The following is a 17,002-nucleotide window of genomic DNA, read 5'->3' on the forward strand; positions in this document are numbered from 1 at the left end:
ATTTAAATAGATAATCAATAATTATTTTAAATATTTTTGGTGATTTTGGTATACTTTAACTTTTTAGATATTTACATATGACTGTTTAGGTATATTTTCAATTATTTAAACCAACTTATAAGTACTATATATTCTGAATGTTTTTATATACATTAAATCTAAAAATAATAAAATATATAAGTATATAAATCTATTTCAAATACATTCAGGTATCTGAAATACCTTGGTTCAGATCGGATTCAGTTCTCTAAATATCTAAATTTTGATATTTAATCAATTTCGGTTCGGGTTGATACTTTTTTCGATCGGGATCGGTTCAAATTTTTGGATTCGAATTTTTTGTCCAACTCTAATATTGACATAAAAAACAACAAATTTTATAAAAATATACCGTGCGGGTTAAAATCTAGTTCCTTTTAAAGTTCGTGTGATCATCGTGTAGTAGCCGCATATTTGCACATTTCATTTGTCCTTTCTGGTTATCATGTTCATGTATTAATTGTGTCAAACGTTGCTTGGGAGCAAACTAATGTTTACCCCAAATACAGACGATGAACGTTGAAACCTAAAACCGGTAAAATGCTTTGGAGACTAGTCAAATAATAAATAAAGAGATTAGGGTTATTCCTTTTAAAGTTCGTGTGATCATCGTGTAGTAGCCGCATATTTGCACATTTCATTTGTCCTTTCTGGTTATCATGTTCATGTATTAATTGTGTCAAACGTTGCTTGGGAGCAAACTAATGTTTACCCCAAATACAGACGATGAACGTTGAAACCTAAAACCGGTAAAATGCTTTGGAGACTAGTCAAATAATAAATAAAGAGATTAGGGTTAAAGATTCACTCTCAAGAACTAAAAACATGTAGTCGAAAGCTTAAGAGCTCGTAGTCATTTTTTTCTCACTCTCCTTTTTGTCACGGTATTTATTGAGGTGTGTGAGCCGTTTTGACAGTCATCATTATACTTGTTCCTTGTGCAGGTTTGGTGGTTTCTGTCAGCTACGATCAGCGGTAGGCGTAAACAATTGATAGCTCACTGTTTGTGCTGTTCCTCCTTGCGTAGCAAAATATCCTTCCTAAATTCGTCGATGGGCGTCCTCGTGTTAATGGGTTTTTTCCCAATCCAAATCGCGTGGGGCCAAAAGCCCTCCCACCAACAAGGAAAATTGATGATTGCGTCCACAAAACGAATTCCTTGGGAGATCTTGTGCAAAAATGGACCATGCAGGTGAATCCATCCATCATGTATTCTATATTAAGCACCATATTCTTTGAATTTGGTTTCTCTATGCCTGCCAATATGGGAGCTGGTAATAAAAGGAAGAGAAAAGAAACGTGGAACTTGATCCAAGATGAAGGGTAAGTTGTTAGCTGGAACAGAGGAATATGGTTTGCTTATGTCGCATGCTACAATGGAAACTAGAGACCACTTACGTAAATATGGAAAGTAGTAACAAAATTGATTCTAAAGTAACAATATAATACAAACTGGAATAAAAACGATCTTTTCGAAACCAAACCAGTGTTTTGAAACTCGACATGTATCCGCGGTCGATCCGACAAACCAAGTGATCCGGTATATAAGTTGGTTCGGATTTTAGGAAGAACAATTAAAACTCCGGTAAAATCCATTTAAAATTGTTAAAATCTAAAATCCGATCACCGGTTGAACCACAAACCAATACATAACTTTTAACTATTATTTTTTTGGATTTTTCCAGTTATATTATTAGAATCTATTTTGTATTCTAATTAATAAGTTAAGTTTTTAAATTTTAGAAAATAAAAAATCATATTATCATGTGGATTATGAATCTATTAACAAAACTAGTTTTTATGATTTGGCATTAGTTTATTTTTTATCGATAATGTATAAAAAAATTGTGTTTTACTTTTGGTTTATTTTGGATTTAATATTTAATTTTATTGTCACATTATACATTAAATACTTCAAAATTTTAAGTCTGGATATATATTTTATTATAGTCTGGATATATTTTTATTCTATTTCATAATTCTTAACTTGTTATAAAATTGTTAAATAGTCTAAATTATTTTATTTTTGATATTTCGTATGTGAAATGAAAATAAAAATAAAAAAACACAAGTTACATATTTCCCAAACGCTTTTTAAAACATAAAAGATTTTCTATATTTTTCAATAGCTAATATATTATTATATAATATAATTAATTTATTTATTAATTTGCGGTTCATTTGCGGTCGATTTAATAATCCAGTGACCCGGTAAATTATCTGATTCACTGTTTAGAATTTTTTAAGTAAGACACCATTATTTGTTTTTAGCTATGTGTTTCAATCAATTATGCATAGTAACTTGAAAAGAAAGAAACTCTCCTCGACAAAAATATGAGGCATAGGCTGCTTTGAGTAAGGAAAATTAATAGGAGATGGCGGCTAATAAGATGGACTTCAATTCTGGTTTTGGCACAATATCTATTTACTAAATTTATTCAAAAATAGCAATCTTTTTTTACTTGTCATTCACTCATGTTAACACGATGTGACCAAAATACTTTTGATTAAACCTTCAATTCAAAGGAAAATAATCAGTAGACAAATCCTAACATGTTTCATATTACATAGGTTTTTAGAGAAGAAAAGTAAGAACATGGTATATATTTGAATTCACTTCTGGCGGACTAATGTTTTCATTTGAAGTGACAAAGAAATGTCAATAATTTGACACTCATGTCTTTTTCCCTCACACAAATCCAACGGTCACAACAGAATAATTATAAGAGACGTAAAATATAAAGTATATATGACATCAGTGGTGATTTTATCACCAAAATAGGCATTATATATATATATATATATATATATATATATATATATATATATATGCCGAGAATATCAGCAGGTTAGCCATCTTTCTCTCTCTCTCTCTCTGTGAACGAAAATGCAAACATCAGCTGCGTCAGTGATAGTTTCGATAGCTATAGCTGTTGTATCGTGGTGGATATGGAAAAATCTAAAGTGGGTTTGGTTTAAACCAAAGATGCTTGAAAGTTACCTGAGAAGACAGGGTATTGCCGGTACTCCTTACACGCCACTTGTCGGAGATATAAAAAGGGATTATAGCACGTTAATGGAGGCAAGGTCCAAACCCATCAAAGTAACTGACGATATCATCCCACGTGTCTTGCCTTTTCCCTCGCACATGCTCAAGACTTACGGTATGTTTCTTGATCCTATCTGTTAAGATCTTAATATAGATAACGAGAACAAGAAAACTGTTGCTGAAGTGTATGAACCGGTATTATTAAGCCTTTGATAATGATTTTAAAGATTTATGATTAACACAAACGTGGATTTCATTTTAGAAAACCGATAAAACACGTAGGCGAGATGATAATCTCTTTCCTTATATCTAAAATTGCACGTAATGTGACGACAACCGCCATTCAAGAAGCTTATGATACAGCCGTGACAAAATCTACATATGTAATCTGTGAACTAATATGCCTTATTTTCAAAAAAAAATCTGTGAACTTTTTTTTTTCTGTGCTTAGAGAATATATTACCAAAAATATATTTGATGGGCCGAAGGTTCTATACCGAGAACCACTAGCCAGGGCGGGTTGATGGCAGTAGCGCTCGTGTGGGTGACTCCATCACTCTACTGATACACATAGTATACTGAAGCCATTTGAACTTAAAATAATGAATTCACTCCTTTATACATTTGACAATAAAAATCATAATCTTCCAATGTAGATTTTTATAAGTTCTCATTTACACTTGTCACTTCTTTGTATCTTGATGTTGCTGGAACAGGAAGGACTTTCTTTACATGGCTTGGACCTATACCAACCATTACCATCACGGATCCTGAGAAAATCAAGGAAGTGTTCAACAAAGTTTATGATTTCCCAAAGCCACATATATTCCCTTTGAGCAACCTTATAGTCAGTGGACTCTTCCGCTATGAAGGTGATAAATGGGCAAAACACCGAAGAATCATTAATCCTGCTTTCCACCTTGAGAAGATCAAGGTTTTTGGCTTTATTTTTCCTAGTACAGAATCAGGTTTGCATGCTTTATGTATTTTATCTGACCCAAAATGTGACTTATGTTTCCATGTATAGAAAATGGTACCTGTGTTCCACCAGAGCTGCAGAGAGGTTATTGGCCAATGGGACAAGATAGTTTCCGAAAAAGGGTCATCCTGTGAGGTGGACGTTTGGCCTGGACTTATGAGTATAACAGAAGATGTGATCTCTCGTACTGCTTTTGGAAGCAGCTATAAAGAAGGACATAGGATATTTGAGCTACAAACAGAACTAGGACAGCTCATCATCCAAGCTGTTCGGAAATCTTACATCCCTGGATATAGGTAATGAAAACCTCAATCTCCTGGCCTGATTCTTGGTATTAGAACCACTGCAATCTATTAATAATGTTATTCCTTTTTTACCAAGATATCTCCCAACAAAGGACAACCGAAGGATAAAAACAGTAGCCAGAGAAGCCCAAGTTATACTGAGAGGGCTCGTTAACAAAAGGTTAATGGCAAGGGAAGCTGGGGAAGCACCAAACGAAGATTTATTAGGTATACTGCTTGAATCGAATTTAGGGCAAGCTAAAGGAGATGGAATGAGCATTGAGGATGTGATAGAGGAGTGCAAGCTGTTCTACTTTGCCGGGCAAGAGACAACTTCAGTACTTCTAGTTTGGACAATGATTCTGCTAAGCCAACACCAAGATTGGCAGGCTCGTGCACGAGAAGAAGTTAAGCAAGTATTTGGTGATAAAGAACCTGATACAGAAGGCCTTAGCCATCTCAAAATTGTAAGTCAAAATCAAAACCTTCAAGTAACTATACTCTGGTTGTGTTTTAATGTTTTTTTTTTGCGGAATGATTTGACCTCTTTCAGATGACAATGATAATTAATGAGGTCCTTAGGCTATATCCTCCAGTAACTCATTTAAAACGAGCCATTCACAAAGAGATGAAGCTAGGCGACCTGACGCTACCAGGTGGCGTTCACATCAGTCTACCTATTATGCTAGTCCAACGCGATACCCAGCTATGGGGTAACGATGCAGCAGAGTTCAATCCTGAGAGATTCAAAGATGGTGTCTCAAAGGCAACAAAGAGCCAAGTCTCCTTCTTTCCCTTTGCTTGGGGACCAAGGATCTGCATTGGCCAAAATTTTGCCTTATTAGAGGCAAAGATGGCAATGGCATTGATTTTACAGAGATTCTCCTTTGAGCTTTCTCCTTCCTATGTCCATGCTCCTTACACAGTATTCACCCTTCACCCAGAGTTTGGTGCTCATCTTATCCTGCAGAAGCTATAATTTCATAACACGAGAGAATAAAACACTAAAAGTGACCCTTGTATTTAAATTTACTTTCTTTCCAAGCATGTCATTACCAAACCAGAGCAGAAGTAGAACTCAAACTCAAAGGCTCTACTCACCAGATTGTCAAATAATGTTCCCTTCCATTTTGTTATACTATCGTAATTTGATGATGACATCAAACTTATTTAGAATGATAATTTAGGACGAGTTTTTTTTTTTTAAACACAATATGCAAGATCCTGCAATCAGAGGTTATGGACATTGGTGCAGCTATTTCTCAACTAAAGGGGCTTGTGTCATTTCTGAAAGAGAACAGAGAAACAGGCTTTGAACGAGCAAAAACTGAAACTACACGAATTGCAAATGAGATGGATTAATGCCACATATTGTGAACCTGGCTCTGAACCATATTTTTTCTGGGTTTCAAACGTAAAACCAAATGGCAATAACCAGATTGGTTCAAGTTTTTTTATATATTATTTATGTCCCATCAGAATTTCTAATGCAAAAACTTTATATCTTCACAAATAAATACTAATAAGTTGTTTGGCGGTTGTTGTGGTTTTTGGCATTGTTAAAACAATTGCTAAACAATACACTCATGAATGTATTATACCATACACATTAAACTACTGTTAAATTCTAAAGTAGCAAAAACCAAGTTTTATAAACCTTATTTTTACTTTTATGAAATCTTCATATCTTGTAAGTTTCTTTTGTTTAATTTCTTGGCCCACATAGTCTACTTTTTTTTTGAAAAGACACACAGAAAATATACAATTAATTTAATTAATCTCATTTTTTTAGGCACACAGAAAATATACATTTATGAATTATTTTCCTGTGGGGCATATAAAAAATGAGATGTCAATAAGCCAATGTGTTATTAAGAGTGTGATTTGTTAGTGTTGGAGCAAATGAGAGAAAATTAGTTAGGTGAAAAAGAGAGGAAACATAAAAGTGGGCAAGAGAGAATATGGAGTAAATACTTTTACTCTTGTGGATATGAGAGTAAACATGTGTCTACACTTACCTCTATTTGAATAGTAATGGGAGGAAATAAAAAGAAACACACATTTTACCTGATTGGAAAATTGCTTAAAGAATATATATGTGTAAACTTAAAATTATAATCTTGAATAATTTTCTTTTATCTATTGTTTTGGTTAAAATATTAAATCGAATTATATAAAATTAAGAGAAAATTGTTTAGATATATAATTATCAAAACATAAAATTAAATCGTATTTTTAAAAATTTTAGATATGAAGAGGAAACAAATGATATAAGGACTAAGATAATTACAATTTTAAAAAAACTGTATAACTTTTTGAAGATTTATTTAGTAATAAAAATAATAATTGTAAAAAAATCAAATATAATTCGAATTTTATAAAATATTTTTATATTTCTACTTATATTATTATGTTATTTAATGTTATATTAATGATGATAGAGGAGTTATTACCTTATTTTAAAAATTTTACCAAAAATATAAACTAACATTAAATATGAGTGTCTATGTCATAATTGATTTCAAACCATGTCATAATTTTTGTTAAGCCATGACATCTTTTTCTAAGGAAAATGAATGTAGCGATGACAAATAAGCAAAATTCAAAAAATCATTTCACAAATAATTACTAAGAGATAGTTTCTTTTATGACTGGAAGATTAAAAAAAAAAACAATTCAACGGTTGTGATTCACTAGGTATTTGTTTTTATAATAATTGTTTTATTCTACTCCTTCTACGTATATTTCTGTTTATTTTTTAATTTAAAATTATATATAACGATAATAAATATATTTTTTATTTCTATATTTTGATATCGTTTTTAATATATATATATTTAACATTTAAAAATTAAAGATATGGACGATAAAACATGGACAATATAACTGTGGATAGGAGAAACGACATGAAATGTGTGGACGCATAAACATGGATAGAAAATTATGGACATGAAGTAAAAATGAATCTCTATATCACTCGGACATTTGCAATCAGTGGAATGTCTCAAATCATATATGAACCTAATACCATAGAAATATATATTTTTGGATTTTGATCAACTTAAAACATTGCAGTAGCAAGAGACAAGATCGAAAACAAGTTATTTAAGTTTTAATCTTTTACAAAAATACATCTCCATCAAATACACATCAAAACAGATTGGACATATGTTTATACTCTCTCCAGAGAAGTTCTGTTTTCTGATTATCCCCTGTTTTTTTATACTTGTTGTTGTGAATAACTTGTTTTTCCCTAGCCTCTGTGTATCCTACCCACGGTATATTCATCCATGAAATAACCACATACATATTCAGGAGACGCCATCCACGACACACTAACCACGAGAAACTCATCCACGATACATTCATCCATAAACCACAATTCACCCATCCATTAGTTTTATAGATGATAGGAAAGTTTTCAGATAACCTTGAATCACTACACATGCTCTCATACATGGCTCTTAAGATCACAAAGTCCAAGACATTGCATACTTGAGTTTCCACTTGATTTTATAAAATTTGAAACACAAACAACCAATTGCATAGCTTCTTTATAAAAACGTTAGCACAATTCTCTTGTCCACAAGTATTTTGTCCACAAATATCTCGTCTACAATTTTCTCTTCCTCAACTTTGACGTCCACTGCTATTATGTCAATTTCTTCCTTGTTTATACATTTTTTGTAACATCAAATCCAACATAAACAGTGGTGAAACCGACATAAAGAATTAGAAAACCTTTATTTTGTTGGAGAACTATGTATATTTCAACAGAGACTCTTACATAGTTTTTTTCTTAAATTGTTCATTCTCATATATATAAATTTTAAAATTTAAAACTGATCTCGGAAACAGCAATTTAGATGGAGAAAATAGATGTATCTTGGAAACGACAAGATTTGGTTTGCGATGAAGGGTTGTCGGAGATTGCAGAAGGATGGCCATATATCAAAAGCATGATTAGGGTAATGGAGAAATTGGGGGTTTCAGTTGAAGATGAGAAAGAGATAATATATCTTTTTATTCATTTATATTTTTTTGACATTAAACAGTGATTTTTATTACTCAAACTAGAGGTGCTCTAGATAAACCAGATTGAAATAGAATAACCAATAAAATAAAGCTCTTTATGAAAAGATTTCGCCAGTCCTAGATAAAGAGTCTGAAATCTGATTTACTTTTACTTTACTTTTATAAGACAATAAAACACCCTTTTCTAATGAAACAACAAGTGCTCTCTAGTTTCAAAGATAAATTGGTCAATGAGAAAGTGTCCTCTCAACCTAATGTGTTTTATTTGGTAATTAATAATTCAAAAATTGTCACTGAATGTAAAGCTTTTCAATAAATTAGGCATAGTGTCAAAGAACATAACTCTCATCGGAAAATTATTCTCATGTTTTTTAAATATTTAATAGTTAAATAAATGTTAATTTTTATATTTTCTATTTTAATAAAATATTTTTTATTACGTAAAATAAGCTTAAAATATTTATATATACATAAATTTTATTTATTTTTAAAATATATGATGTAAAATATTTTTAGCTAGTATAATATAAATCTTTTAGATAATGATGAATACCAAACTAAAGAATGTTGTCTTGATTTATAGATAATTATATATTAACAAATATAACCTACTTATTTATTAAGAATAATAAATATTTTTAACGTTCTAAATGTAAACGTGAGAGCGAACAAATTATTTTGTAAATAATAGTGTAATCAATTTTGAATCTTCTATCAACTTTTTCAAAAATTATTACAATAAGTGATTTTGATTGTCCTCAAAAATTTACAGTAAAAAGTAAATTATTATTCTATCTTAAATATGTATATATTAAAATAGATTCGGTTTAATACTATTAAACCAAAATATAATATAAACGTATATGTAATACTTTAATATTACTAAATTAGAGTGTATATGTTTGGATATGATATTGTCTTTAGCATATTTTAATTATTTTCAAGATAAATGATAAATTATCAGTTAAAACACTAAAATTATTTATTAATTAATATTAATAATTAAGTATAAATATGACTAAAACTATAATTATGGAGAGCATGAAAAAAAGCAAATTCACTTTTCAAATAATAGTAAAATAAATAGATATAATAAAAATAATTATTTTAGTATAACAACACAATATATAAGAATTATCTTATTTTAAAAATAATTAATATTATTAATATAAATTCTTTTTTAACTATATTAAATACATAAATAATAGTATAGATATAGATAAATTGTTAAGATAAACAACACAATATATAAGAATTATCATATTTATAAAGTTAATTTTATTAATATAGATGCACTTTTGGTTATATAATAAATTCGCAAATAATATTATAGATATAGATAAACTGTTTTATATCTTATTTTAAATTTTTATAATAGTAGAATTATCTTACTTTAAAAAGTATGATTAATATAAGTTCGTTTTAGTTATATATAAAAATTCATTAAAAGTGTCATCGACTTTAACCTCTCTAACTTTTAATGTGACAGTTTGGTTGCGAAAGATCACTTCGTAAATAATAGTATAGATAACAACACAATATATAGAATTATTTTATTTTAAAAATAATTAATATTATTAATATAAATTCGTTTTAACTATATAAAATACATAAATAATGGTTTAGATATAGATAAATTAATCTATATTTTATTTTTTAACTTCCATAACAGAAATAATTATTTTAAGATAACAATATAATATATAAGAATTATATTACTTATAAAAATTAATTTTATTAATATACATTTTTTTGGTTATACAATAAATTTGCAAATAATCGTTTAGATATAGATAAGTTGTTTTATATTTTATTTTTAATTTTTACAATAGTAGAATTATATTATTTTTTAAAGAATATGATTAATATATTTTTTTTTAATTATATATAAAAGTTTATTAAAGGTATCATCGATTTTAATCACTCTAACTTTTAACGTAACAGTTTCGTTGCAAAATATCACTTTGCAAGATGTATCAACTCCATGTGACCAAATGACTTTTAAGGAACGTTCAATAAATTAATCAGTGGACAAGTCTACCACGTTTCATATAATAATACATTCACTTGTACCAGAAAAATGTTTTCCCGTGCTAGAGCAAAATGTGAAAAAGCGTTGACGGTCATGCCTTTCTCCCCACACAAATCTAAATTTGCTACTTATAGCTTCGTAGCATAAAGTATGTCTGACATAAGTGGTGATGTCATCACCAACATGGAAATAAAAATATATATATACCGAGAATATCAGCAGGTTAATCCATAACTCTATTTCTCTTTCTTTTCTGGAAACGAATATGCAAACATCAGCAGCTTCGTCAGTAATAGTTTCGGTAGCTCTAGCTGTTGTATTGTGGTGGATATGGAGAACTCTAAAGTGGATTTGGTTCAAACCAAAGATGCTTGAAAGTTACCTGAGAAGACAGGGTATTGCCGGAACGCCTTACACGCCACTTGTCGGAGACATGAGAAGAGACAATAGCATGTCAAAGGAGGCAAGGTCCAAACCCATCAAACTAACGGATGATATCATTTCACGTGTATTGCCTTTCCCCTCGCAGATGCTCAAGACTTACGGTATGTTTCTTGATTCCTATCTGTTAAGAACATAATATAAGCCTTTAGTCAAAAAAAAAGAAAGAACATAATAGAGATATAGAAAACAAGAAAACTATTACTGCAAAGCACGTGGGCCTGTTCAGCATTTCTAGGGATTCTAGTGCGAAAAGAAAATTAAATTAAACCTTTCAATTTTAATTAATTAAGTGATCACTAAATTTTTCTTCAAAAAAAGATGTGTAATATTTTGTAAATTTTATAACTAAAAAAGTTGATTTAAATATCGGATTCCATTCGACTCAAGGTTGGGAACTAATGAATAATGATTGGTTATATTTACAAATTTACATAGAAATATTTTTGAGCCTTTTTAATTTAATATTTTTCTTTTTGGTATAGTAGTATATATACATACATAAAAATTGGGGACTGGGACAAGGTTTTGGGTCCCCGCGAGTACATGGTATACACAAAACGTGACATGTTTTGTATCTCTATGTGGGTGGAACAGGAAGGACTTTCTTTACATGGCGTGGCACTATACCAACCGTCACTATTACGAATCCTGAGCAAATCAAAGAAGTGTTCAACAAAGTTTATGATTTCCCAAAGCCACATACATTCCCTTTGAGCAACCTTGTAGTCAGTGGACTCTTCAGTTATGATGGTGATAAATGGGCAAAACACAGAAGAATCATCAACCCTGCTTTCCACCTTGAGAAGATCAAGGTTTTAGCATTATTTTTCCTGGTCTGGAGTTAGGTTTTATGTATTGTATGTGACTCAAAATGTGACTTATGTTTCTATGTATAGAATATGGTACCTGTATTCCATCAGAGCTGCAACGAGGTTGTTGACAAATGGGACAAGATAGTCTCGGACAAAGAGTCATCCTGTGAGGTGGACGTCTGGCCTGGGCTTATGAGTATAACAGAAGATGTGATCTCTCGTACTGCTTTTGGCAGCAGCTATAAAGATGGACAGAGGATATTTGAGCTCCAAACAGAACTAGCACAGCTCATCATCCAAGCTTTTCGAAAATCTTACATCCCTGGATATAGGTAACGAAAAGCTCACTCTCCTGGCTTCAATCTTGGGTCTTAGAACCGATAAATCTATTAGGAGACATGAATAACATTTTTCTTTGTTCGTGAAGATATCTCCCAACAAAGGATAATAAAAGGATAAAAGCAGCAGCCAAAGAAACTCATGATATACTGAAAGGGCTCGTTAAAAAAAGGTTAAGGGCAAGAGAGGCTGGGGAAGCACCAAACGAAGATTTGTTAGGTATACTTCTTGAATCAAATTTAGGGCAAGCTAAGGGAAATGGAATGAGCATTGACGATGTGATAGAGGAGTGCAAGTTGTTCTACTTTGCTGGGCAAGAGACAACTTCAGTACTTTTAGTTTGGACAATGATTCTGCTAAGCCAACACCAAGACTGGCAGGATCGTGCACGAGAAGAAGTGCAGCAAGTTTTTGGTGATAAAGAACCCAATATAGAAGGCCTTAACCATCTCAAAATTGTAAGTAAAAGCAAGTCTTAAATTTTTTTTATTCTTTTTTATTTTGGCTTGAATGATTTGACCTCTTGCAGATGACAATGATATTTAATGAGGTCCTTAGGCTATATCCTCCAGTAACTCAGCTGAGTCGAACCATTCACAAAGAGATGAAGCTAGGCGACCTGAAGCTACCAGGTGGTGTTCAGATCAATCTACCTATTATGCTTCTCCAACGTGATACTCAGCTATGGGGGAACGATGCAGCAGAGTTCAAGCCGGAGAGATTCGAAGATGGTGTCTCAAAGGCAACAAAGAGCCAAGTCTCCTTCTTTCCCTTTGCTTGGGGACCAAGGATCTGTATTGGCCAAAATTTTGCCTTATTAGAGGCAAAGATGGCAATGGCATTGATTCTACATAGATTCTCCTTTGAGCTTTCTCCTTCCTATGTTCATGCTCCTTACACAGTCTTCACCCTCCACCCACAGTATGGTGCTCATCTTATCCTCCACAAGCTATAGTTCCATGCTAAAAATAATAAAACATTGGACGTGATCCCAATATTTAAAGTCAATTTTTAAAGCATATTGTATCCAAGCCAGAGCAGTAAAAGTTGAATTCAAAATCAACAGCTCTACTGACCAGATCTTCCCTGGCTGTTAAATAACGTTACATTCCATTTTTAACTGATGATAATATCGACCATTTCTGCATTCACCAGAGATATCTGTATCAATAAAAGTTATAACATAATCGCTTCTCAAGTAATTCTTTTCAACAGAACCCTTGTGGGTATCTTATAATTGTTTTTAAATAGTCTAATACAAAATAAAATAAGAAAACAAAATTCATTTTAACAGAAACCAACTTGCGATTTATACTATTTTTGGTAAAGTAAAAAAAAAACTAGCAATTTTTTTTTAAAGAATACAATACCTTTTAAGAGTCAAAGTTATAAGTATTTTAAAATAAATATCAAATAAAATAAAAAATAAAAATAAGTCATAAATTTTTTTGCATATGTGGAGGATAAAGATTTATTATTTTCCTAAGAAAATATGAACACAAAACAATAGTATATTAACACATATGAAGGTTAATTAAATAGCTGTAATATGACTATTTTTTAGAAGTGATTTTGGGTATTGATCAACTTCTTCATAATTTTAGGTTATTTTGTTTATTTGTCATGTTTTTAGTGATTTTTAGCTGCCACATTAATTAATTTATTATCATAGTTTTTAGCTGAATCATTGAATTAATTTATTACTATGATTTTATGTTATTTTGCTTATTTATCATGTTTTTAGTAAACTTTAAGCTGTCTCATTAATTAATTTACATAATATATGTTATTTCAACCTAATTTCTTCACTATCTTGATTTTAAATTATTTTGTTTATCATGTTTTAGTAATTTTAAAACCATTTATTAATTAATTTAAATAATTATTTTGCTAAATTATCTTATATTATAATTTAGTAATAGTATAGATAATATGTCAGTGATATTTATCTTAGTCTATGTAATATTATAATAATATAATGCTATACAGATAACCCATTTATGATGCTGATTCTCTTAGTATCTATCTTAATATTATGTTACAATAACATTTTTCCCTATGATAGTATATATTTCACCTCGATCATACGTTTGATGGGCAAAGTAATACAAAATTTCTCAGCAACAAAAAAAAAACTTTCAAACATTGTTTTCTTTTGAAAAAGAAGCTTGCTAATGTTGTTCTTATTGAAGATATTGATCTGGGTAAAGATTTGTACAAAATTAAAATAAAGATTTTGAAATTTTGGAATAAATGAAAAATTCAAAAACCATTTCGATTGAACTGATGTTGGTTGACATCATTATAATATATTTTTTTCGTTATTGATTCGCATTAATTATAAAATTGGAGTTAATCACTTATATTTTGATTAAAAATTTAGGAGACCAGGATGCATATTTCTGGTGATGAACATTCCCTTGATAAATTCTGATCTAAGTTATTTCAAAGAGATTCTTTTGTTTTGAGTAATTTCACAATCGGTGACGAGGGGCAGATTTAGAAATTTATTTAGACTGGGTACATAATTATATTTATTATAACTAATATAATAATTTATTCAAAATATAATATAGCCACCATATAAGTACTCAAAGTTAAACTGAAAGTATACAATAAACAAAATAAACATTAAAACCCCCAATTAAAAAGGGAAGATTACTAAAATAATATCAAATCATGTTATTATTACTAGAATAACATACAATTATTTTTAATTACTAGATTATTTTGTATACCCATAATGCTCTTATTTTCTTTGTTAACAAAAAAAATATTTACAAAAAATGCCAATGGCCACGTCTTAAAAAAATATTTTCGAAACATGTAAATAAGTTTGCCCTAAATAATTTACAACACTTGATGACAGATTTATTAATCTCTCGAAGATTTATTTCTTCAGGCAGGCTTATTGTGGTAGACTTCATTTCGTAACAGATTTTTAGAGAAGTGTCTACCACACATGATGAATATTTAATTATGTTCGCATATTTGTTTTCTGTTAGCAAATTTTTTTGGGCAGATTTTTGTCTTATGATTGCAAATTTATAATATGTCGTAGGCTTTTATAATTGCATGCAGATTTTTCTCGTAGATCTTTTATAATTTGGCCGATTTTTCTGTTCCTAAGATAGCAGACTTAAGTTTTTTTTTGTTTGTAAATAGCAAACTTTCTGAATAAGTATGATTCGTTGCAGACTTATAAATTAATAATGAAAGTAACTTCTATGTGACAGCAGGTTTTATTATATGTTAGGACAGACTTTTAAGAAGTGACAGACTTTTTCATAATGGATCGATTAACTATCAGAGCATATTAGAATTCTTGTTTATTCTAATTGAACCAAAAATTCGACTACTAACCAATACCAGTTACTTTTTTTTTTGAACAAACATAATTCGACTACTAACCAGTACCAGTTACTAACCAGTACCAGTACCAGTTACTAGAACCTAGTTTCAGCCCTAAAACTTCTTCTCCAAGTCATAATTTTCTCTTTTTACAAGTGGATATTTCTTAAGATTTCCCATCTTTCTAATATGAAACATAACTGTGCAAAGATACTAAACGTTACATTAATTCAGAAAGAACTAAAAAAATAAATTTGCCAATGTGTCAAGCTAAATCCATATATATAGTCTCATGTAGTTTGAATTTTGTTCAAGTCAGATGATGTTCTGCATAGTCTGCATTGGGTTTAAGAGTTTACTTAGTACCACGTTAGTATTCATAGTTGCTCTTTTAAGAGGAGATGAAAACATACAAGAGTACTTTAACTGAAATGTAAGTATTAAGTGTTGTTGAGGTATAGATCGCACGAAACAAAGAGCGCTGCAGAAGAAAAATGGGCTCTTTTGTCGCAACAAAAAAATACATCTGTGTTGTGTTTTTTTTTTAGAACAATCGATGATTTTTACATAATCTGGCTTACATCTTTCTTCTTCTTGGTCATGTAATAAAAACAAATCTTTATATACATTTGTAAACACATACACACTTCACTCTTGGGAGTCTTCTGGTGGCTTGCTATCTTCTTCATACATAGATTTATCATATCTCTGGAGTGAATCAAGACTGCAAAAAAAAAGACAATCATGATTTCCTTAAACAGTCGTAAAACCTGAGAAAAAAATTATGTAAATATTATTATGGACATATTATTATTAGAGTTATTCTTGGGTTCACCCCCTAGGGTGAACCTTTAGGTTCACCAACCAATACAAACTTGTTATTTTAGATTGAGTATCTTTTAAAAAAGAGAAATACTTGGGTTCACCCCTAGAGTGAACCTTTAGGTTCACCCAGCCAATAGGATTTCGTTATTTCATATTCAGTATCTTTTGAAAAAGGAAACAAAATATTGTCAAGTTTTATTATGTTTTCAAAATAAAAAATAAATAGAAAATAATAGTAGTAGCAAAAAAAGATTTTATATTTAAAATACCGTCAACAAAATACTAAATCCTAAACCCTAAATCATAAACCCTAAACCTATGGTAAACCCTTGGATAAATCCTAAATCTTTTGATTTTTTTTTTTAAATACACTTTTAACACAATCGGCAAAACACTAAACCCTAAATACTAAACCCTAAACCCTAAATACTAAACCCTAAACCCTTGGGTAAACTCTAAACCCTTGGATAAATCTTAAACTCTAGGATTTAGAATTTATCCAAGTGTTTTGGATTTACCAAGGGTTTTAGGTTTACCCAAGGGTTTATGATTTAGGATTTAGGGTTTACCCAAGGGTTTATGATTTAGGATTTAGGGTTTAGTGTTGGTTGACGGTATTAAAAATATATTTTTTAAACGTGTTTTTGTTTATTATTATTATTATTTATTTTTTTTATTTTTATTTTAAAAATATAATAAAACTTGATAATATTTTGTTTCCTTTTTTAAAAGATACTGAATATGAAATAACGAAATCCTATTGGCTGGGTGAACCTAAAGGTTCACTCTAGGGTGAACCCAAGAATTTCTCTT

General features: G+C 30.2%; 2 protein-coding genes across 2 annotated transcripts; both read left to right on the forward strand.

Annotated features, from left to right (window-relative positions):
* Nucleotides 1-2,892: 2,892 nt before the first annotated feature.
* Nucleotides 2,893-5,395, forward strand: LOC108859044 (cytochrome P450 72A15-like). The gene is made up of 5 exons (XM_018632893.2): nt 2,893-3,203; nt 3,805-4,022; nt 4,116-4,363; nt 4,449-4,818; nt 4,905-5,395. Exons 1-5 carry the CDS (start codon nt 2,927-2,929, stop codon nt 5,328-5,330), a joined length of 1,539 nt encoding a protein of 512 aa, XP_018488395.1. The 5' UTR covers nt 2,893-2,926; the 3' UTR covers nt 5,331-5,395.
* A 5,072-nt stretch (nt 5,396-10,467) lies between these two features.
* On the forward strand, nt 10,468-13,162 carry LOC108842161 (cytochrome P450 72A15). The gene is made up of 5 exons (XM_018614994.2): nt 10,468-10,963; nt 11,457-11,674; nt 11,759-12,006; nt 12,102-12,471; nt 12,543-13,162. Exons 1-5 carry the CDS (start codon nt 10,684-10,686, stop codon nt 12,966-12,968), a joined length of 1,542 nt encoding a protein of 513 aa, XP_018470496.1. The 5' UTR covers nt 10,468-10,683; the 3' UTR covers nt 12,969-13,162.
* The last annotated feature ends 3,840 nt before the right edge of the window (nt 13,163-17,002 follow it).

The sequence above is a fragment of the Raphanus sativus genome, chromosome 1 (genome assembly GCF_000801105.2).
Source record: "Raphanus sativus cultivar WK10039 chromosome 1, ASM80110v3, whole genome shotgun sequence".
NCBI classification, from domain to species: Eukaryota; Viridiplantae; Streptophyta; class Magnoliopsida; order Brassicales; family Brassicaceae; genus Raphanus; species Raphanus sativus.

Coding starts and splice junctions, on each gene's coding strand:
- LOC108842161 (XM_018614994.2), top strand. CDS start 10,684: ATGCAAACATCAGCAGCTTCGTCAGTAATAGTTTCGGTAGCTCTAGCT. Junction 11,675..11,758: donor TCCACCTTGAGAAGATCAAG/GTTTTAGCATTA, acceptor TTCTATGTATAG/AATATGGTACCTGTATTCCA. Junction 12,007..12,101: donor TCTTACATCCCTGGATATAG/GTAACGAAAAGC, acceptor TTGTTCGTGAAG/ATATCTCCCAACAAAGGATA.
- LOC108859044 (XM_018632893.2), top strand. CDS start 2,927: ATGCAAACATCAGCTGCGTCAGTGATAGTTTCGATAGCTATAGCTGTT. Junction 3,204..3,804: donor GCACATGCTCAAGACTTACG/GTATGTTTCTTG, acceptor TTGCTGGAACAG/GAAGGACTTTCTTTACATGG. Junction 4,819..4,904: donor GCCTTAGCCATCTCAAAATT/GTAAGTCAAAAT, acceptor GACCTCTTTCAG/ATGACAATGATAATTAATGA.